Below are 19,427 nucleotides of genomic sequence, written 5' to 3'. Positions count from 1 at the left end.
AGGAGTGGGAGTATCTGTGATGTAGGAGGAGTTATTATGATTGAGAGCTGTAATCGTATGTCATGTACTCTGTGATGGTAACGTGCATTTCCTGTCCAGGAGAGAGCTCAGGGGAAATCGGTACAGGCCATCAGCAATCTGTGAGTATCTACCTCTACACATGTGTGAGTGCACACACACACACACACACACACACACAGACTTATAATACATGTTCCTGGTTATGTGTTGCAGAAGTGCTGAGGAGGAGGCCAATAAAGGTGAGAGGAACTCCCTGACCCTGGTTTTCATCTAGGATGTCATCACATCCTGCATAATCCTGCCCACGGCCAAGCTGACCACACTGTGTGTGTGTGTGTGTGTGTGTGTGTGTGTGTGTGTGTGTGTGTGTGTGTGTGTGTGTGTGTGTGTGTGTGCGCGTGTGTGTGCGCGTGTGCGTGTGCATTTCAGCTCCTGTAGGATTGTACTCAGCCAGACACACACCACTTGGTGTACGAAAAGACTGTAAGTCTCTCCTCTTCTTGCTGATTCCTTCACTGTTCTCTGCTGTGCTCCATGATCTCAGACTGTTCTCTTTATGAGAGGTTCTCACTAATCTCTCTCCCTTCTGCCCCTCCAGCAATTGGTTCTCCCTTTAAGCCTATGGAAGGCTATCAGTATTCAGGTGGGTTTGTTGCTCGGTGGTTGTTTTGTAGGTATTGTCTACCATGTCCCACTGACACAAATAACTGTACCTTTGAGGTGATGGTCTGTGAACCTCATCAAGCACAGGAGTTGCTGCTGACTCTCTGCTGCTTCTACTGTTCTTAGAGCAGCACAACAGTAAAAAACACAAGCCTCAGAGACGTTTGACTGGCCTCAGAACAGCTGTAGAGTAGGCGAGAAGGGTGGAACACACATGCTCTGCTTAAGTCTCCATGTTTGTTCTTCTCCAGGCGCACTAACAGAACACTTTTGTAGGTGATCAAATACAATATTTACAGTGGTTTGAGGATTTTCTAAACTGTGCAAATATTACCATGGAATCAGCTGGTAATTTGTCTTTAATATTGTGATTAATCATGCACTATAATGGTAATTGTTTTGTCATGTGTTGTCTATTTAGTTTACTTTGTGTTTGTGATTCTGTGGGCCAGGTCTGGTTTCAGCTCAAGGCCAGAATCACCTCTTCTTATGGTGTGTTCTAATGTGTGTGCGTGTGTGTGCGTGTGTGTGCGTGCGTGTGCGTGCGTTTGTATTAGCGGTGGAGCGTAATAACCTGATGAGATTGTCTCAGAGCATTCCGTTCACCCCTGTGCCACCTAGAGGCAAGACTGAGTATTACTGTTTCTAATAAAAGTTGTTTTACTTTATATTAAGAAAATGTGGATGTGTGCTGGGGCTGACAGTGTTGGATTGTGTTGGTGTGTGTATGCATTGGCGCACGTGCATGTGTGTCTGGCAGGCGAGCCTGTGACAGTGTACCGTCTGGAGGAGAGCTCACCTAACAGCATCAATAACAGCATGTCGTCCTGGGCTCAACGGGGCCTGTGTGCTAAGATCGAGTTCCTCAGTAAGGAGGAGATGGGAGGGGGCCTACGCAGGGCCCTCAAGGTGCTGTGCACCTGGTCTGAGTACGACGTCCTGAAACCTGGACACCTCTACATCGTCAAGTCCTTCCTCCCGGATGTCATTAATACATGGAAGAGTGTATACAAAGAGGACACTGTCCTCCACCTATGTCTGAGGGTATGACCCCACACACTCAAAAACAATGTCCACATGCAGAGACGTTATTGTATACACATACACACACATACACACACACACACACACACACACACACACACAGGATAGTGACACATAGGATGTGTCAGGATAGGATGTTTTTATAGAAGGTGTATAAACCCCCCCCCCCCCCCCCCCCCCCCCCCCCCCACACACACACACACACACACACACACACATTTTCACTACTTTCCTTCCTTCCGGATTGATGCCCGGTGAGTAAAATATTCCACAGAAGCTATTATTATGACTGTGTGTGTGAGAGAGAGAGAAAAACTGAGAGGGTTGGGTAGTTTTGTGTAGGGTAGTTTTCTCCCCAGTAAGCAATAGGTTGGATTGTAATCCCGATTAAAGGATGCCCCACCTTCTGCTCATTACTGGTATGAGCCGCACATGCTGTCAGAAATGTTTTGTCTTAGTTCATCTTATTTATTATTTTTATTATTATCTTCATAGAATAGTGATTTGTTGCATATCTGTATTTGGGTGTTGGGTGGTATAACTGGACAGAGTTGTAGATGGGTTTGTGTAACCTCCACTCTCAGTGGTTCACCTATTTACAACATGAAGACCTTCATCGTCAGTGATCACATTTCCAATCAAGTTACTTTTTTTGCAAATTGCTTTAGCATTTAAAATTGTCAATATAGGCAGTGGAAACAAATAATTGGTAAAATTCTATCTTAAAATATTATAACAAGCGTATATTTACATTTTATGAGCTAAAGCAATTTCTTCTAAAAAAAAAAAAAAGATGGGATAGATAGTCCTTTATTAGTCCCACACTGGAGATTTACAATTACATTACAAATCACTTAAATAGAAGCATGACCATATTTAAATTAACATGAAGTTGTTTTAGGAGACCTTTTAAAGTTTGATGCACTTCCTCTGTTTCACCTTACGTTATACATACACAAAGCAGGGAGTAAGAGAAGTGGGTTAGGTCTAGGTTAGTGTGATGGATGATGTGTTGGGTGGAGGTTGGTGTGCAAGACTATGTGCGAGGTGGAGGTTTGTATATAGGGTGGAGGTGGATGTGCAAGGTGGACAGTTAGCATTAGTGGTTGATTAATCCATCAGGTGTTTAATTAGGCTGATTAAATGCTGTTGTATGGTCCCCCTCCCCAAATGTGCATTTAGTTGATTTCTTTTATTTTATTTTACATAAGTGCACTGCATATGAAGTAGTGACCATGGTAAAGATATTCGTTCAAGTTCAGCAATTGTCTAATGTATTGTATTTTAGAAGATGCAAAGAAAAACCACTCATCATATCAACATTTTACATCAGCCACCTTCCTTTCTTACTCCTAAATATCAGTATCAGCCACTGAAAAAATGGTCAACCACAAGAACTGAGGATGATGTTACCTTGTTTCTCATGAGCAATGCTCTTCTGAAGTTGTGTTCAGCTGGGTTAAATTTTTCATATGCAGGTGGGGTTACTGCTTGCATTCCTCATTTTAACCCTGATTCAATCTGGTTTGTCAGGGGTTTGAGTGACTGTTTGCTTTCATGGCAGTAAAGTCACCTTTTTTCCCTTTAAAAAATAACCCCAGGAGTGAATTGTAACGTCAGTAAATATTCCATCTTGTCCTGTGCAGTAAGAGTTTTCTTGCATTTTCTGAAGCTTAAAACTGGTCAAGGAAGCATTTTTTTGTCAAAGGCCTTCTTAGGGGAGCAGCATTTCTGACGGCTTTAGGCGGTGTTTGATGTTTCTTCCTTTTTAAAGAATGTTTTGTTTAGCATTTATTGATATGTGAGTAGCATTAAGTGTGAATACAAGCGTGTTCAGATGGAACCGGAAAACTCTGATTCTGCTATATTGACAGGATATAACAAGAAAATTTGCCAGCAATGTGCACATGAACATGTCATGTTAAAAAGCTGCTAAAGAACACTCACAAATGTGAGTACAAGTACCATGACTACTAGTTAGCTCACTGGCTAGTTAACTGACTGTGTAGTGAAATATTAGCTACTGTTAGCTAAAGAAAGTTGAATAATATTCTTTAGCTTACTTTAATGCTCAGACTTAACTTATTAAGATGAGCTTACATGTTTGCCATATAACCAGACTGAATTAATACTAAAACTCAACATTAAAGGGTGTTGGTGTGGGTGTGTGTGGGTGTGTGCGTCAAAACAGGAGATCCAACAGCAACGAGCAGCACAGAAACTCACCTTTGCCTTCAATCAAATCCGACCCAAAACCATCCCCTATTCACCCAGGTAGCTTACACTAACACTTAACATTAAACTTCCAAATGCAATCATGTGACACACACACACTGCAATTACATTCTCTTACAAACACAGGCATGTTGTATAGTATATATAGTAAAGGACTGTGGGTGTGCTACGCAGGTTTCTGGAGGTGTTTTTGCTGTACTGTCATTCGGCTGGGCAGTGGTTTGCCATCGAGGAGTGTATCACAGGCGAGTTTAGGAAGTTTAACAACAACAACGGAGACGAAATCGTTCCCACCAACTTGCTGGAAGAGACCATGCTAGCCTTCAGCCACTGGACCTATGAATTCACACGTGGAGAACTGCTTGTGCTCGACCTTCAGGGTGCGCTATTCTCACTCCCTACACACCTCATCATTCTCATTGTAGACAGTACAAACACACATGGTCAGACATGGAGGCCAGACCGAGGCAGTGTTGCTGTCTGCTGTGAAGTCACCATGACATCATAGTTTGTCGTGATGCCACTGTCTGTTGTGTTTGTGTCAGTGTGTGAAGGTGAGATCAGTGTGTTGTATTATGGTTAGACAGTGTAATTGTTCCCATGTAGGTGTTGGGGAGATTCTCACAGACCCGTCTGTAATCAAAAGTGGCGAGAAAGGGTAAGACTTTCTAAACCAAAAACCTTAAAGATCTTATTCAGGACTAGTTTAATATAACTGGATTAATTCTGTACTAGTTAACCTAATAACACATGGATATTGATATTCCAAACTGGTTTAAAATGACTTGATTTGTTCATTTGGTTCTGTACAGTCTGAATGCATTAAACCGTTTCAGGTCATACGACATGGTGTTTGGACCAGCTAACCTTGGTGATGATGCCATCAGAAACTTTCGAGCAAAACATCACTGTAATTCCTGCTGCCGAAAACTCAAACTACCTGGTGAGAAACCCTAAGTGTTCCTTGAAAAACCTTCAAACAAAGGTGCATGTGTTGGATTGAGTGTGTGTGTGTTTCAGTGTCTGGGTGTGTTGATCTTAAATTTGCATGCTCATTAATAGTATAGGCTGGCTCAGAACAGAGTTCTGAGAGTAACTGTGTTCTGCGCAAGGGCCAATGTCAAAGGGGCAAATGCATACACTACCGTTCAAAAGTTTGGGGTCACTTAGAAATGTTCTTATTTTTGAAAGAAAAGCAGTTTTTTTCAATTTAGCCAACATTAAATGCATAAAAAATACACTCTATACATTATTAGTAGACAGTAGATGTGTTCCATAATAGATGCCTACGCAGAATACTCCAAATACACTGGCAAGATCACATCAGAATTGAAGACCTACTAGAAAGAGCTGAAATGAAGCCGTTGAGCGAAGAGGCGAAGCTACGTAGATGGAAAATGATCGGACACATACTACGTCAGGACCACAACAATGACTGCAATATAGCAATGACTTGGGCACCAGAAGGGAGAAGAAAAGGAAGACCAAAGACCACCTGGAGACGTACTGTGGAGAAAGAGAGAAAAGAGCTGGGATGGACATCATGGGCTGAAGCAAGAATGGCAGCAGCTGACCGAAAGAAGTGGAAGTGCTCTGTAAAGGCCTTATGTGCCATAAGGCACGAAGTGGATAGGTGAAGGTGATACATTATTAATGTGGTAAATGACTATTCTAGCTGTAAACATCTGGTTTTTAATGCAATATCTACATAGATGTATGGAGACCCATTTCCAACAACCATCACTCCAGTGTTCTAATGGTACAATGTGTTTGCTAACTCTGTAAGGAGGCTATTGGATATTTAGAAGACCCTTGAAAACCCTTGTGCAAGTAGGTTAGCACAGCTGAAAACAGTTTTGCTGATTAGAGAAGCTATAAAACTGACCTTCCTTTGAGCTAGTTGAGAATCTGGAGCATTACAATTGTTGGTTCGATTAAACTCACAAAGTGGCCAGAAAAAAACAACTTTCAATTGAAACTCGACTCGGCTAATAAAAGAAAAATTTATATGGGCAAAAGAACACAGACATTGGACAGAGGAAGATTGGAAAAAAGTGTTATGGCCATATGAATCAAAGTTTGAGGTGTTTGGATCACACAGACGAATATTTGTGAGACGCAGAACAACTGAAAAGATGCTGGAAGAGTGCCTGACACCATCTGTCAAACATGGTGGAGGTAATGTGATGGTCTGGGGTTGCTTTGGTGCTGGTAAAGTGGGAGATTTGAAGGTAAAAGGGATTTTGAATAAGGAAGGCTATCACTCCATTTTACAACACATTGCCATACCCTGTGGACAGAGCTTGATTGGAGCCAATTTCATCCTGCAACAGGACAATGACCCAAAGCACAAAATATTTAGAGAAGAAGCAGGCAGCTGGTGTTTTATCGGTAATGGAGTGGCCAGCGCAGTCACCAGATCTCAACCCCATTGAGCTGTTGTGGGAGCAGCTTGACCGTATGGTACGAAAAAAGTGCCCATTAACCCAATCAAACTTGTGGGAGCGGCTTCTGGAAGCATGGGGTGAAATTTCTCCAGATTACCTCAGCAAATTAACAGCTAGAATGCCAAAGGTCTGCAATGCTATAATTGCTGCTAAAGGAGCATTCTTTGACGAAAGCAAAGTTTAAAGTAGAAAATTATTTAAAAAAAAAAAAAAAACATTATTTCTACCTTGTCAATGTCTGGACTATATTTCTATTCATTTTGCAACTCATTTGATAAATAAAAGTATGAGATTTCAGGGAAAACACAAAATTGTCTAGGTGACCCCAAACTTTTGAACGGTAGTGTATATGCATACTTCAAAGCTTTGCACAGGCAGATACAAGTGTACCAAAAAGTTGTTGGGATATTGTGTGTGCGCATGTGTCTTTATGCGACTGTGCATATGTGAATGTATGTTTTGGATATAATTGTGCATTGTATTTTCAGATCTGAAACGGAATGACTACACTCCAGAGAAGGTGACACTACAACAGGATGACCAAACAGAAGGCTCCTCCCCCTCCCCACCAGCTGGTGGCAGCACTAAAGAACCACGCCACTCTATGCGCTTAATGCTATGAGACACAAATACAGACACAAGCAGCATCTGGAGACCCACAAGTATAGTGGTTACTAGAATCACAACCCTCCACTGATGGAGACAGGAAGAGTGAGTGAGTGAAAGAGAGAGGATGGTTTGTGTGTGTGGAGTGTGAGTGTATATATTTTGATTGGAGGTTTGCGTGCGTCCATGTGTGGGTCTGAGTGGACTCCACATCTGAGTGGTGACTCCACATTGATTACGGGACAAAATGTACCAACACCCTGTAAAGATTCATTTCAAGATGTACAAAAGTTAAATATGTTTTTAAGAGATTTTTATTATGCATATATGTGAATATTTAAAATTACTTTTAACTGGTACGGTCTCATTGTACTGAGGCTCTTACATCAATCAACTGAGAAGTTGCCTTGTATGAATATAAATCATATTTGGTGCATTTTATTTTTAAGTGCAAGCAAACTTTTACATGCCTGTTCAGATGAACATACACGAGACTTTACACAGTACAAAATGTCAACACAATCTTTTTTATACATGTACTCATCTGCGTTATAGCATCAATACAAAACATGCGAAAGTGTATGAAATCTTGTAAAATGGGCAGATTGCAATGCTATTTTTACAACGCGTGATTTTAATGCGTCAAATGCTGAAATGGCATTCCCACAAACATGAATTTTTATTGTTACAGAGGTACTATTGTCTTTTTTGTCATTTAAAAAATGTATGAAAATTTTAATATCTAGATGCAGATATCTGGCACGAATAGACAGTGAGATGGTATCCGGGGGAATATGAGGTTATATTATATTCTATTCATTTTGTACTGCATATCATTTAAACTAATAAAAAAACAAAAGTGAATTGTCTGTGTTGATTCTGAGAGGGCACAACATAGAGCTGGGAGGGATGTGTGTGCATGAGTGAATGAGTGCTTGAATTCAGGTTATTTTTGTTTGCCCAGCACTTTGAATTAAACATTCCTGAAGTCCAACATAGCTGACTGATACAATCATTGTTCATCTCACATACACACACTGATTTGCTTACTTTCTCAAGGAACATGTTTCCCCCTCGATCGTCAGGATGTTACTCCCCGTCCTAAAATCAGGTTGTGTAGAATCAGGATGACTGCTGTATGTGCATTTGTTAATTTGGACCTAACTGGGAATGCTACTAATATTCCGGGGGGGGGGGGGGGGGGGGGGACATAATAAACATATTTATTATGTTTCTGTCTGTGACATTTGCTTAATGTCTAATGACTGGCAATTATTTTGTTGTTTAATCCTTCTAGTTTAATAGGTGCCAAAAACTGATGGCTTGGTGTTTGATTAGACATCAGGTGAACTCAAATACAAGAAAATCATATAGTTATGGGATAGAGATAATATCATAAACTTCTCAATATGAAAACATGATCATTTGTTGGGATTTAATGTCAATGAATTTTTTTGAGAAGTCAAAAAGCCTTTCATACAGTTATAGTACTAAGATCATTTGATGAACTTATCAATAAGAAAACATGAAAAATTGTTAGAATTCAATGTCAGTTATGATATAATGAACAGTTTTAAGTAGTTGTAACTTGCTGTTTTTTTCCCGAATCAAAAATGTTTGTCTTGATATATGCTTTATCAATAATCAATAATTTTGTTGTTTGCTCCTTCTAGGTGGAATGTGTGCCAAATACAGATGGACTGGCTTTCCCTGACAATTGCATAGCCAAATGGTCATGTGAGATATCAGGTAAAAATGAAGGCCAAGCCTTTCCTTTGCTTCTGGTATTCTGATGAACTGACAATTGTCACGGGCTGTGTTCGAAATAGACTACTACATACTGGATACTGCATACTGGACTCAGTATATACTGGATACTGCATACTGGTCCTCGTAGTAGTATGCAGTACAGTTACCAGTATGCAACAAAAGCAAAGCACACTACGGGGTCACGTGAACTTAGCGTTGCATGATGGGATGCAGTACACCACGAAGATAGCTCTGTTCGCGTACTGGAATATTTTGCGGAAGTAGTAGGTCATCTGGGTATGTTTCGCGTACTGGAAATTTTCATTTTGGTCACATACTGCATACGACATACTGATTTGGGGCTCGATCAGTATGCCAGTAGTATGTAGTAGACTATTTCGAACACAGCCAATGTCACAGCTCCGGACCCTTCCCTGTGGGCGTGTCGTTATGTTGTCTGCGTGCAGTTATGTCCATGTATGTAGTTCCTTGGGTGTGGGTCGTTTGTGAGCGTGTTCGTAGTCGCACCTGTGCCTTGTCTAGGGATCACGAGGGTATGTGTCAATCACCTATTTAATGTGCGTTCGCGCAATGTCTTGTGCTCGTCTTTGTCTAAAGTTTCATGCCTGTGTGAGAGTGCTTGCCCTCCGCACGGAGCTTACACGTGATTTTTGTCCACATTAAATGTTTGTTGTTGCACCGTTCGACGCTCGTCGTGCCTCCTCCTTCAAGCGTCACAACATTTTTTTTCATTTTTACATTTTTACAGTTTCACTCAAACTGACCCAAAGATGAACCCTAGAATTTATAAAATTATGATATAATATTATTTTTAATATCATTAACATGTTTTTGCTAGTTGATATTTTCCCAATCAAAAATGGTTCTGTCTACAATATAAAGTTAATTGGCTAAATTATGACTAATTTGTGGTTTTCTTAGTTATAGATGGGTTGGCTTCACATGCTCTACTTTCTCTTCCAGACCACTCTGTGGGCCAGGGCTTGAGCATGTTGTTCATGGTGCCTTGCGCAACACTCCTGTCATAAACTACAGTCATGGCCAAAAGTTTTGAGAATGATACAAATATTAATGTTTACAAAGTCTACTGCTTCAGTTTTTATAATGGCAATGTGCATATACTCAAAAATGTTATAAAGAGTGATCAGCTTAAGTCAATATTTGCCTAGAAAATGAACTTTATCCCCCAAAACACATTTCAACTTCATTGAAAAAAGGACCAGCTAACATTGTTTAAGTAATTGCTCCATTAATACAGGTGTGGGTGTTGATGAGGACAGGGCTGGAGATCAATCTGTCATGATTAAGTAAGAATGACACCACTGGACACTTTAAAAGGAGGCTGGTGCTTGGTAGCATTGTTTCTCTTCTGTTAACCATGGTTATCTCTAAAGAAACACGTGCTGTCATCATTGCACTGCACAAAAATGGCCTAACAGGGAAGACTATTGCAGCTAGAAAGATTGCACCTCAGTCAACAATCTATCACAGGGGTCGGCAACCTATGGCATGCGTGCCACCGTTGGCACGCCGAGGCATAATCAGTGGCACGCGACACGCTGGACCAGCATCAGCAAAAAAAATTAATAATAAAAAATCTCAGACAGAGAGCACGATCCTCCAATCGAAATCGCTCCTCAACGCTCTGCTCAGCGGAAGCGCTTATACTTGGCGATCGATCGCAATCTGATACTTAATTTTTATTCGCTACTCAGCACACTCATTGATTAGACTATGATAAAGTTGGCACTCCATGTCTCAAAGGTTGCCGACCCCTGATCTATCACATCATCAAGAACTTCAAGGAGAGGGGTTCCATTGTTGCCAAAAAGCTCCAGGGCGCCCAAGAAAGACCAGCAAGTGTCAGGACCATCTTTTAAAAGTGTTTCAGCTGTGGGATCAGGCTACCAGCAGTGCAGAGCTTGCTCAGGAATGGCAGCAAGCAGGTGTGAGTGCATCTCCACGCACTGTGAGGTGGAGACTCTTGGAGCAAAACCTGGTCTCAAGGAGGGCAGCAAAGAAGCCACTTCTCTCCAGAAAAACATCAGGGACAGCCTGATATTCTGCAAAAGGTACAGGGAGTGGACTGCTGAGGACTGGGGTAAAGTCATTTTCTCTGATGAATCCCCTTTCCGATTGTTTGGGACATCTGGAAAACAGCTTGTTCAGAGAAGACGAGGTGAGCGTTACTACCAGTCATGTCTCATGCCAACTGTAAAGCATCCTGAAACCATTCATGTGTTGCTTCTCAGCCAAGGGAATCTGCTCTCTCACAGTCTTGCCTAAAAACACAGCCATGAATAAAGAATGGTACCAGAATGTCCTCCGAGAGCAACTTCTCCCAACCATCCAAGAGCAGTTTGGTGATCAACAATGCCTTTTCCAGCATGATGCAGCACCCTGCCATAGGGAACCAATCATCGAGATTTTGGGTCCATGGCCTGGAAAATCCCCAGGTCTTAATCCCATTGAGAACTTGTGGTCAATCAAGACACGGGGGGACAAACAAAAACCTACACATTCTGACAAAATGCAAGCATTGATTGTGCAAGAATGGACTACTATCAGTCAGGATTTGGTCCAGAAGTTGATTAAGAGCATGCCATGGAGAATTGCAGAGGTCCTGAAGAAGAAGGGTCAACACTGCAAATATTGACTTACTGGATTAACTCATTCTAACTGTCAATAAAAGCTTTTGTTACTCATAATATGATTGCAATTATATTTCTGTATGCGATAAAAACATCTGACAAACACACATAAAACCAGAGTCAGCAGATTATGTGAAAATATAATATTTGTGTCCTTCTCTAAACTTTTGGCCATGACTGTAACGCTTTTTACAACACATGCTGTCACAAAGCAGCTTTACAATTGTATGGGTCCAGATTTCTAATGAGCAAGCCAGAGGCGACAGTGGCAAAGGAAAAACTCCCTGGGCTGCCTACTCTGTTAAAAACGTCCTCTGTTCATCTTCATATTTTTGTTGAGAGCAAACTTGACACAAATTGTTTATTGAAATGATCTTGTCCTGACTGGGAAGCGGTGTTTTCCTCTTACGCACATGCGCTTTTGACTAAAATACCAGGGTGAACTCAAGCTAAGCGAACAGCACATTATAAAAAACAAACACAAGTGTCGCGTAGGGCTACGCCCCCCTCTCCTAGCTGTCACTCCGGTGTCCCTGTTCCTCGTGTCTGTGTTCCTTGCCCGGTTATCCCGCCCTGTTTGTCTGTTGCCCTGGTTTCTCCCATCTGCCACACCCGTGTCATCAGTGTATTCACCTGTGTCTTGTTCTGTTCCATGTATTTATAGTCCCTGTGCTCCCCATGTCGGTTATCGGTTGTTTTGTTCTTTTGGTCATTCGTTCACCTGTTTATGCTCTTTGTGGATTTCGTGGTCTTGGTTATCGTTGTGAGTATTGTGCCATCTTGTTCTCTGTATCCTGCTTTGTTGGTTTCGTTCCCCCTTGTTGTCATGCCTATTTATCTCTCTCGTTCAGACTGCCTACCCGTTATGACCCACGCCTGTACAAACGACCTCGTATATGGAATTCCCTGTAATAAATCTCGCTCTTCTCAGTGTTTGTGTCCGTCTCCATGCTCCGCAGCGCGAGTTGCGTTACAACAAGGAGGAGGTGGGCGCACACTACGAGCTCTGTTATGTTCGCAACTGTTGTTTTCTAGGTAAAAAAGTGGATAAACTCTGTTATCAACACTTTACAACACCACTGACCTGCACTCACTTTTAGGAAGAAGAGAACAGACAGCGGCAGTAGTTTTGAAGCCTCCCTCAGTCGTCTTCGGCTCCAGCAAGCTAATCTATTTGCAGATGTTCTCAAGTTTGTGCAAACACTCCTGTTTCAGCAGTTTCTGTTTGAAGTACGTCTGTCCAAATTACTGTGTTTAAGTCATTCACCCACCACAGTAATTAGGTGTCTGGTCAGCTGTGATGTCATAGAGCTTTAGAAAATGACATCATAATGGAAAGATCATTAAGGCTGGTGGACTCTGGAGCATGTAAACCCATGGCAGATAGTGGGAAGAGATGACATCACTCTACCTTACACTCAACAGCACAATTACACAATGTTGACAAGTCCCATTCTTTCTGTATATTGGCTTAACACATAACTTTTTCCCAGAAAATTTCAAGCTACATTTCCCCTAGCCTTTCACACATTTGTCTAATGCTCACTTAGAAAGATTGTGCTTTTGATGTCCAGTGCTCTCACTAGTCTTAATCAATCAGATCTGGGTTTCTCCACAAGACAGATGGGGATGGAGCGGGGATGAAGATGTGTGAGTGTGTGTGTGTGTATCCTCCTGCAGACAGATGAAGGGGTGGTGTGTGAATCTGCCCCATGTCAGAGAAGGAAGCATGAAGTAGGTCCCGTGGTGACACGTGTGTTTGAGAGAGAGCTGTGTTACGAGACATTGTGTGCTGGCTGCTGCCATCATGCACACACCAAGACATTCACTATGTTTTCCCTGACCCTGCCCCCCCACACCTACAAATACTCCATACGGGTATTGATACACATTCATACAAGGCCTTACCACAGTGGAGTAGTTCACTTCTTGGCAATCACTAAATGTGTACGTGTGTAAAGGACTGTTTGGATATGTTCTTCCAGCACTGTGTCCTCGATAGCTGTGCTGATGACATCAAAAAATACCATAGATACTAATCCTGCACCTCAAGCGGTACACACACACACACACACACGTTATTGCTTCTGCATGTTAATATACACTAGTTACTAACTACTAACACACATCAGTTTTTGGACCTCTAATGCTACTACTTCTTAGTTCTAGACTTCCAAGCCCACATGAAAGTGTGAATAATAGCGCTGTCTGTGTTGGTATGTGTGTGTGGTCTGTGAAACATCAGTTTTGACTGTCAAGACCTAAGAACAGGAAGTTGAGAGCCAACGTCCTGTTCTCATTGGACAGCCTTGATCTCTCTCCGTTTATACCCCGCCCAATGGAGCACCACACCCTCTACTCTCTCTACCCTGCTTGTGTGAGTTGGGAATACCACCCTCCCCCCCAATACACACACACACACACACACACAACCACTCACACCAACTATGCTGTTCTTGTGATTCAGGAATACCACACACTTTCTGTCTCAGCCTCTCCTACACCTGGGGGAAGGAGGGTGTGGGAGGTCTTAGCAACTTTGCAACTTCAACGTCAATTAGAACTAGAATTAGTTCTTTAGAACTTCTGTTTCTGTATGAACCAACTCCTAATGTTTCAAAAAGGGAAACATTTTAGGATTACAACTACTTAGGAAGAATCTTGAAAGTGAAATTAAACCTCAATTTAACTGCCAAAGTTGCCTTGTTAACAGCTTGACCCCAGTGAATTCCTTTGGGTCAGCACATTCCTTCGCTGCAGTATGTTCTTTAAAGACGATGAATTATTTTAATCTCAGAACCACAGCACACGTGCTATGCACAGATGCCTGGCACAATTTTGCTGACGCCATGGTAACAGAGATACAGGACTACCTCGTTTCTGAGCTCCTCCAATAAAGAGGTCCATTGATCTGTGTATAGCTGGAAATACTGATGTGTCTCTGGGTAAACAGAGGACTCGTGCCACTTGTTTTCATACTTAAATTCACATCATCTTTTTCAGCCTTACAAGCTGAATTTAGTCAACTGTGCTTATTATTATTAATGGTTTGAACACCACATTCAATGTGCTTAAGCATACATGCGTACACACACACACGCAACAGTTCACTGCTTAATAATCTTTATTTTGACAGCTGATTAACTACATATTTAATCATGTGAGTATATAACCCATGAGAGAAGAATCATGAGATCTCCCGGCAGCATGGAGAATGGAGAGAGCAGGATGCATCCTGCAGGGGAACACGAGTCCTGCAGGGGAACACGAGTCCTGCAGAGGGAGCCCTAGGTCTTCCTCCTCACTGATCCTGCTCCCCTAAACAGAATAACAACCCCAACAGCCCTCTCATCTCCCCCCACCTACTTCTCCCCACATCCATAAAGCCACAGAAGTGTGTAGGAGCCATAAAAAAAAAGGCAGTAAGAAACACGTTTGCTGCTCGAACCAGAGCAGTGGTATGGTAAGGATCTGATGCCCCCTGCTGGTGGGGGGCTGGGCTGGGGTCTCCTCTCAGGACTTGTGGGAAATGTTGGCTGAAGGTGAACTAGAGAGGCAGCAATGCCAGTGCAGCGAGATGACAAGGGTTGGAGCATGTACCACCCACTTTAAAATGGGTGGAGTTAGCAAACACCTATGCTCAACCCCTGCTGTAGCTGATTTTATAGTCTTACAGTTTCTTAACAAGATATGCGTTCTTAACAAGATATGCTACGCTCAAAGGCCAGGAATGACCACATAGCTGTAGTACTGTATTAACACGTTTTAGTTTGTATTGTAATTTTAATTGTGTCTGTATTAGGTTAGAAATGAGGCAGACTATGTTTTGAACTGCACATTGAAGGACTTTATATGGAAGAGCATCATTTGGTGTTACAGTGAGATAATGAATTATATGCTGATGTAACACCACCGCACCCACACACCATTTTAAAGACTCACATGAAATTAATGGCTCAGGATACATTAAATGATCAACTAAACAGGATTTAACAGGCTTCTCTCTCCAAGCCCATTTCGGACTCGGGAAATTCCACAGTCTGGGTTTGTGCTGTAACCCAGCAGATCTGGTCTACACTCAAACACTGAGAAAGGATTTGGTCACTTTAATAAATAGAACTAAAAACATGTCTGCACAAGCTGTATGTATATGCTGAACGTGAAAGCTCTGACTGGCTTTTCATCCTCTCCTGCAGTTTTAGTGGAAACTAAAGCGATAAGCCAGTGATAACTAAAGGCTTTCTGAGGGTGTCACACAGCCAGACCCAACACAGCCACCACACCTGACCATACATCCAGCACCCAGACTGTACTGCAGCTAAGAAGCAGATGAGAAGATGGGTTTGGTCTGGCTGTAGAGATCAGACATTCAGAAAAAGGATCTTTAAGGTTCCAGACCTGGAGGAGGGGCCAGGCCAGGCCCCACCCACCATGTGCCACATGCTAGTAGTGTCCAGAGGCAAAAGCAGACAGACAGGTCCACCTTCTACTGTCAGGAATACAAATGGTTAAGTTCTCTACTGAAACAGTGAGAGCAGAAATAGACAATAGTGTGAGATAGTGTGAACTTTCACATCTCCATTCTAAGTGGAAACCCCTTCAATCAGCTCCTTAGCCTTGCGGGGGAAGGGGAGGGATTTAAGCTCTGCCCACAGCAGCCCTCCAAACATAGGTGCAACTGGTCTCCATGGTGACTAGGTCTTGCTTAGAGGGAGGAGTAGAAGAAGATGTAGGCAGCAGAGGATTTGACAGAAGACGCGGATATCTCAGAGACCTCGTGGTCATCAAATTTAAACCACTGCTGCCTAGCAGCATTCCTACAGAAGGCAGTGTAGTGACCCCCATCCAGGCCCCCATAGTGATTCTACACAGAGAGAGAGAGAGAGAGAGAGAGAGAGAGAGAGAGAGAGAGAGAGAGAGAGAGAGAGAGACAGAGACAGAGACAGAGACATACGTCAGAGGTCATGAAAATCTGTGTTGAAGGTGTACCTCATATGCATTTAGACACACACACTCACAGACACAGCATATAGGTTGTATCTCTTCAGGTTGTTCTTGGGGCCAATGACATACTGAGACAGGTCCAAATTCTCCAAAGGAAAATCAACTGAGGTCTGGAGTTTCTGCTTCCAACGGCCCTCATACCAGAACCTAAACACACAGACACACACACACACACACTCAGCATGTACTGCATCCCAACTACAGTGTCCACTTCTCCAAAAAGCTATTGCATGTGCAGTGAAGTAGAATATGAGGGGGCTGATAGCAGGGAGCCAAGATTACTCACACACATACTATACTAACTCACCGTTTCAAGGTTACTCACACACACACCAACTCACCGTTTCAAGTGCACAAGCATAATGGGCGGAACCTTCCAAATCTCCAGCTTCTTGGTGAACTCCCTATGGGTTTTGCAGTGTGGACAGTACACCTTGTTGTTGTCCGTAAGCTTTTCTTCTTTTGAGAACAGCTTCATACAGTCCTGTTCAACACAGAAAATTAGCACCCACTGCCACTCAGATGTGTTGAATGTTTGTATGTATGTGTGTGTGTAGTGTTGGCATGCGTGACAGCACCTTGTATTAGTTTGTATGAAAAGGATTTCACTACATGTAATGTGTTATGTATTTTATCATTTCACATGTTAACACTTGCTGTGAAAGATAACTGAAATGAGTTTCACATAAAAATTTCCTGCTTCAGTTATTCTACAGAGCTATTTTCTACTATTACTACTGTCACTAATTACTAATTATCTGTATAAAAAGATCATCACATTAACACAAATAAATGTTACTGTGTTAGTACTTAATACTGTAATGTGTCCAGATTTTTTAATATGGGCCCTTTTTGTATGTGTAATGTTTTGTTAATGGATGTGAGGCAGGACGTTTGTTCGATTTGACATCTCAGGGAGCAGCACAGAATTTTCAGAGAAAAGGGAAATATACTTTAATGATCACATTTCAGGGCAGAGAGTACATGCAGAGAGCATCTGATGCTGGAGGCCAGGGGCTAGGACAGACAAATGAAAGTGTGTGTGTGTAAGAGAGGGAGAGAGAGAACCTGCAGAGAGCATCTGTTGCTGGAGGCCAGGGGAAGGGACAAGTACATGAAGGTCTCGAATGTGCGGGACTTGCGCAGACAGGTCAGGCACTGCAGGGTGGATTTGAATTGGCCCTGGAACAGAGCCACGATGATCGACTCATTCAGAAGCTTGTGTTTACTCCACGCCATTTCTGAAGCATTAACGTCATCCAGGTGATCGTTTGTTTCCTCCTTGTAGCGCTTACGGTTATCCGCCTGAGAGAGAGCAAGAGTGAGAGAGAGAGTGGAATAGATACATGTACGGTGAAGCTTCAAGATTGTTTTAGTCAGCTTTCTGCACACTAAAACACCCCCCGCCCACCAACACACATTCACACACAGTCTCACTTTCATATACAGCATGCTTATGACTTACTCATGTGAGACACAAAAAGGGAGATGTAGGCATTTCTTTCTCAAACACACGTACACACAGAAAATACTAAACAGAGACGCCGTGCATTGTTACACAAGGTGAGCACATGCTGTTCGTCATCAGGAGACAGGCTGAGCCGATGTTTAAGACTGAGGTACTGAACTAAGTACTGACAGCATCAAGTACTGACAGAACTATCACAATGAGATGAGTGCAATCATCCAGAACAATGCCACGCACGCACGCACGCACACACGCACACACGCACACACACACCATGCAGAGAAACGGAGGGCCACACTCTCATTGTGAGGACTCAACAGCACAGGGTTCCAGGATGAGTGGAACACACAACAGTACTTACTCTCTACACCGTCACGACAATGGAAAATATTGGAAAAAAAGGAAAAAAAAAGAAATTCACACTAAATGTCATTTAATGACGTCAGAGCAGGTCACGAGGCCACACGCCTACACCTGGCCCCTCGTCACCATGGCAACCATGACTGCTGCACAGCACAGTGACCCCTTGCTGCTCCTGACGTCTCACCTTCCCACCCCTGACTGCTCACGTTCAGACAACTTGACTTTTCTCCCACATTTCTCTTGTTTCCTCACACCGACAGAACAGAAAGAAAACCATTTCACCTTTCAACTTTAGAAACTGTATGGCATGGCTCTTTCACCGAAGACTGAAAGGGACTTTCCCTCAAACGCAGGCACTGTCCTCTCAGTGGGACCACCAGGGGACACCAGTTTATGTCTGAATTGTATGTGTTTTTTTTTTACAGTAATGGTATACTATCTGTCACTGCAAACATTCATTCTGAGCTCACAGTTGGTTGTTTTCTAAAACAGCTGGTTGAAGCTACCCATTTAAAAATCACAAAAATATCTGATTAAGCACTTCATGTCTAAAGATCTTTGTCCCAGGTGCTAGTTGTCCCAGGGTTTGCTTTTTAATATTGTGGAAACTGCCTCATTATTAAACTTCACAAACCTCCCATCCTAATTTACTGCATTTGATCTCACTTCCTGATGTTTCAAGATGGGCTGTTTGCCTGAGAAGTGTATTCGTGACTTTTTAACCAGCCATACCGTTCACAAGCCCTGCTCCAACACCCCCATCAGCACTTAGGTTAGAGCAGCTGATTCACAGTTAAACACCAAGAGCACTGGGCTGTCTGTGAGTGAGCTCAGACACCCCCTAGTGGACCCAGCAAGCATGTGAAATACACAGAGGTGGTTCAGCAAAGACAAAATATACGAGTTCAACAGCTGCCATGATTTGGCAAGCAGAAATGAGAGAGATGTTTTCTCTCTTTGATTTTCTCTATATGCATTCTTTCAACTTATTACTATTATTACCATTAACTGTGTTTCTACGTTATTAAATGTGGTTCTGCACTTTCCACAGCTGACAACATTAGTGTTTTTTTTCCTTTACGGGTTTCCAAGATGCAAAAAAGGCCCTTCCAACATTCCAAAGGGCACTGACCAACCCAGCATGACTGAGTGAAG

General features: G+C 42.5%; 2 protein-coding genes and 1 long non-coding RNA gene across 14 annotated transcripts in view; 2 read left to right on the top strand and 1 right to left on the bottom strand.

Annotated features, from left to right (window-relative positions):
* The window catches only part of trpm7 (transient receptor potential cation channel, subfamily M, member 7), a 51,391-nt gene extending 43,511 nt beyond the window's left edge, over positions 1 to 7,880 (top strand). For 2 of the 4 annotated variants that reach the window (XM_076993820.1, XM_076993802.1), the window contains exons 30-40: positions 100 to 140; positions 235 to 260; positions 451 to 504; positions 620 to 664; positions 1,242 to 1,307; positions 1,445 to 1,728; positions 3,920 to 4,002; positions 4,138 to 4,343; positions 4,570 to 4,621; positions 4,800 to 4,906; positions 6,899 to 7,880. In XM_076993820.1, the coding sequence (XP_076849935.1) occupies positions 100 to 140; positions 235 to 260; positions 451 to 504; positions 620 to 664; positions 1,242 to 1,307; positions 1,445 to 1,728; positions 3,920 to 4,002; positions 4,138 to 4,343; positions 4,570 to 4,621; positions 4,800 to 4,906; positions 6,899 to 7,032 (1,098 nt within the window). In that variant the 3' untranslated portion in view covers positions 7,033 to 7,880. Of the gene's footprint in view, positions 1 to 99; positions 141 to 234; positions 261 to 450; positions 505 to 619; positions 665 to 1,241; positions 1,308 to 1,444; positions 1,729 to 3,602; positions 3,680 to 3,919; positions 4,003 to 4,137; positions 4,344 to 4,569; positions 4,622 to 4,799; positions 4,907 to 6,898 lie in introns of those variants that run through there. The other 2 variants (XM_076993810.1, XR_013125991.1) reach the window with 2 other exon arrangements.
* Positions 7,881 to 8,688: 808 nt separating this feature from the next.
* On the top strand, positions 8,689 to 15,490 carry LOC143498990 (uncharacterized). The gene is made up of 2 exons (XR_013126032.1): positions 8,689 to 8,765; positions 12,538 to 15,490. It is a non-coding gene; the product is annotated as an uncharacterized LOC143498990 (long non-coding RNA).
* usp8 (ubiquitin specific peptidase 8) overlaps positions 14,544 to 19,427 on the bottom strand; it is a 12,495-nt gene continuing 7,611 nt past the window's right edge. For all 9 annotated transcript variants that reach the window (XM_076993874.1, XM_076993859.1, XM_076993836.1 and 6 more), the window contains 4 exons: positions 17,510 to 17,746; positions 16,783 to 16,925; positions 16,456 to 16,588; positions 14,544 to 16,301 (listed from right to left, as the gene is read on the bottom strand). In XM_076993874.1, the coding sequence (XP_076849989.1) occupies positions 16,143 to 16,301; positions 16,456 to 16,588; positions 16,783 to 16,925; positions 17,510 to 17,746 (672 nt within the window). In that variant the 3' untranslated portion in view covers positions 14,544 to 16,142. The remainder of the gene's footprint in view (positions 16,302 to 16,455; positions 16,589 to 16,782; positions 16,926 to 17,509; positions 17,747 to 19,427) is intronic.

Source organism: Brachyhypopomus gauderio, chromosome 2 (assembly GCF_052324685.1).
Source record: "Brachyhypopomus gauderio isolate BG-103 chromosome 2, BGAUD_0.2, whole genome shotgun sequence".
Classification (NCBI taxonomy): domain Eukaryota; kingdom Metazoa; phylum Chordata; class Actinopteri; order Gymnotiformes; family Hypopomidae; genus Brachyhypopomus; species Brachyhypopomus gauderio.
This window is presented reverse-complemented; position numbering and strand designations above follow the sequence as displayed.